General features: G+C 32.2%; 1 protein-coding gene across 1 annotated transcript; it reads left to right on the forward strand.

Moving 5' to 3' along the window:
• Positions 1-764: 764 nt before the first annotated feature.
• Positions 765-1,927, forward strand: LOC107031721 (non-specific lipid-transfer protein 1-like). Its single transcript, XM_015233179.2, has 2 exons — positions 765-1,154; positions 1,615-1,927. Exons 1-2 carry the CDS (start codon positions 832-834, stop codon positions 1,622-1,624), a joined length of 333 nt encoding a protein of 110 aa, XP_015088665.1. The 5' UTR covers positions 765-831; the 3' UTR covers positions 1,625-1,927.
• Positions 1,928-2,153: the final 226 nt, after the last annotated feature.

Here is a 2,153-nt window from a genome sequence, read left to right on the forward strand (position 1 = left end):
TTGGTATTGGTTAATACTATATTCTTTGGAGAAAGTACGTGGCAACATTTGTTAAGTAAATGAATAATGATTTTGTAATTCTTTCAGTTGTTTGAGAAAGATGGTGCAAAATTGATATACAAATTTGTCAATTTCTTTTAAAAGGACTTAAAAAGAAAACTCAATCATATAAATTGAAACAAATAGAGTATCATACTAGTGTGACTGATTAATTAAGATAAAACAAAGCTATGGTTTCACCTCTTGGAATATAAAGCCGAGAATTCATACATTTGTGGTAAACAACTCCCTAAACTAAGTCATTCCGTACTCACGAGAATTCGAACTCAAACAAAGGTAACTCAATATTCATGAGGATTCGAATCAAAGATCTCAGATTAAGGATGAAGTAGTATTTACCAGTGTTATTCCACCACAACCTTTGTTGGTAACCAAACTTATCTAATAATCTAATAGTTTATTTTTCGCTAAAAATTCAATTTTAGCGGCAAATAAAACTCTTTTTATATGTTTCTAAAACGTTTAGCCGCATTGAATCTATTATTGATACCTCATTATTAATATGTCTATTTATTGCCGCTAAAAATTGTTGTGTAATAGACTGATTTGTTGGTAATGTGACTTATCTAATAATCTAGGCCAGCTTCTATTCCCTTCAATATAATGCCATGCGCCTAATAATTTCAAAGCATTAAACATAACTCAACTACCACATAATAAATATTCAAAAAGAAAAAAAAAAAGTTTCCCCTATAAAAATCCGAATTAGGTCTCATAGTATTTTGCACCCAACAACAAGACTTGTGCAGTCAATAATTCAGTATATATACAATGGGTGGAAAAATTGGATGGTTTAGGGTATTATGCATGTTGATAGCCCATGGTGAAGCCCTAAGCTGTGGGCAAGTGACGACCTTTTTATTCCCGTGCCTTGCTTACCTTAGGGACAAAGGAGGTATAGGAAGTTGTTGCAGTGGAGTTAGTACTTTGGCAAATGCCGCAAAGAGCACACCAGATCGTAAAGCTGCCTGCGCTTGCCTTAAATCAGCAGCCGCTAGTTTTACCGGAATCAATTACCGCAAAGCTGCTGATCTTCCTTCCGTTTGTAAAGTCAACATTCCCTATAAGATCAGTCCTTCCACTGACTGCTCCAAGTATATCAATTAACCCTCTCATAATTAATATCGTCTAATTTTCAGTGTGCACAACTAGTTTATACATCACAACTTTTATAAAATTGAACACTGACATCATACTACATGTAGGATATCACACACCATGCAAAACTTTATACAATTTAAGTATGCACGCTCAAGTTAAAAGGGCATAACAATGACCTGAAGCTAATTAAGCTTAAAGGGTATAATGGAGTAATATATTCTTATAACTCAGATTTCATTTGCAAATTTTCAGTCAAACCTAAATTGTTTGACTCTAAAAAACAAAAACGTGTCACATAAAGTGGGACAAAGGAAATATCTAGTTGTTCTTGCCAAGCAAATTGCTTCACTATTAATTTGGTTGCTAATTTACTTTAATGTTTCTTAAAAAATGATTTAGGACCATATTATAAGATGTAGTATTAATGTTTGGTGGTTCAATTTTATGATGCAGGGTCCGCTAAGGTTGATGATAGTCAATTTTACACCGCACAATTTGGTACTAGTGCAATTATCATGAGGAGGAGAAGAATAAGCTATGGTCATCTTTGATGGATCAATTTGTGTTTTGTTGTATCTCTTGTTGTCACTTTCATTTTGTCTTTTGGTATGTCCCATTGGAGTTATTACACACGCTAGTCTAGTAGTACTAATATTGTGTCATAATTGTTGTTTGTATTATGGATCCTACTTATATATATGGATCCATACATCTATCTATATTTGAATTTCATCCTTATAATTACTCCTCTACAATTTTTCTTTCACTTATCATTTCCATTTGGTATTCAAGTTTCTCATATATAAATGACCTCGTAATTTGAACAATTAATAATCATATGCTATGATGCAAAGTTAATGGCAAAATCAATTAATGACTAGACGTATATATTGAGGACATCATTTTATAAGATAATTGATATATTTAAATTTGTCAGCAAGTTAAGAACATGTGGATCGATTTAACTTCTAAATATTGGAAATATTTAAGCA

The sequence above is a fragment of the Solanum pennellii genome, chromosome 9 (genome assembly GCF_001406875.1).
Source record: "Solanum pennellii chromosome 9, SPENNV200".
Lineage (NCBI taxonomy): Eukaryota > Viridiplantae > Streptophyta > Magnoliopsida > Solanales > Solanaceae > Solanum > Solanum pennellii.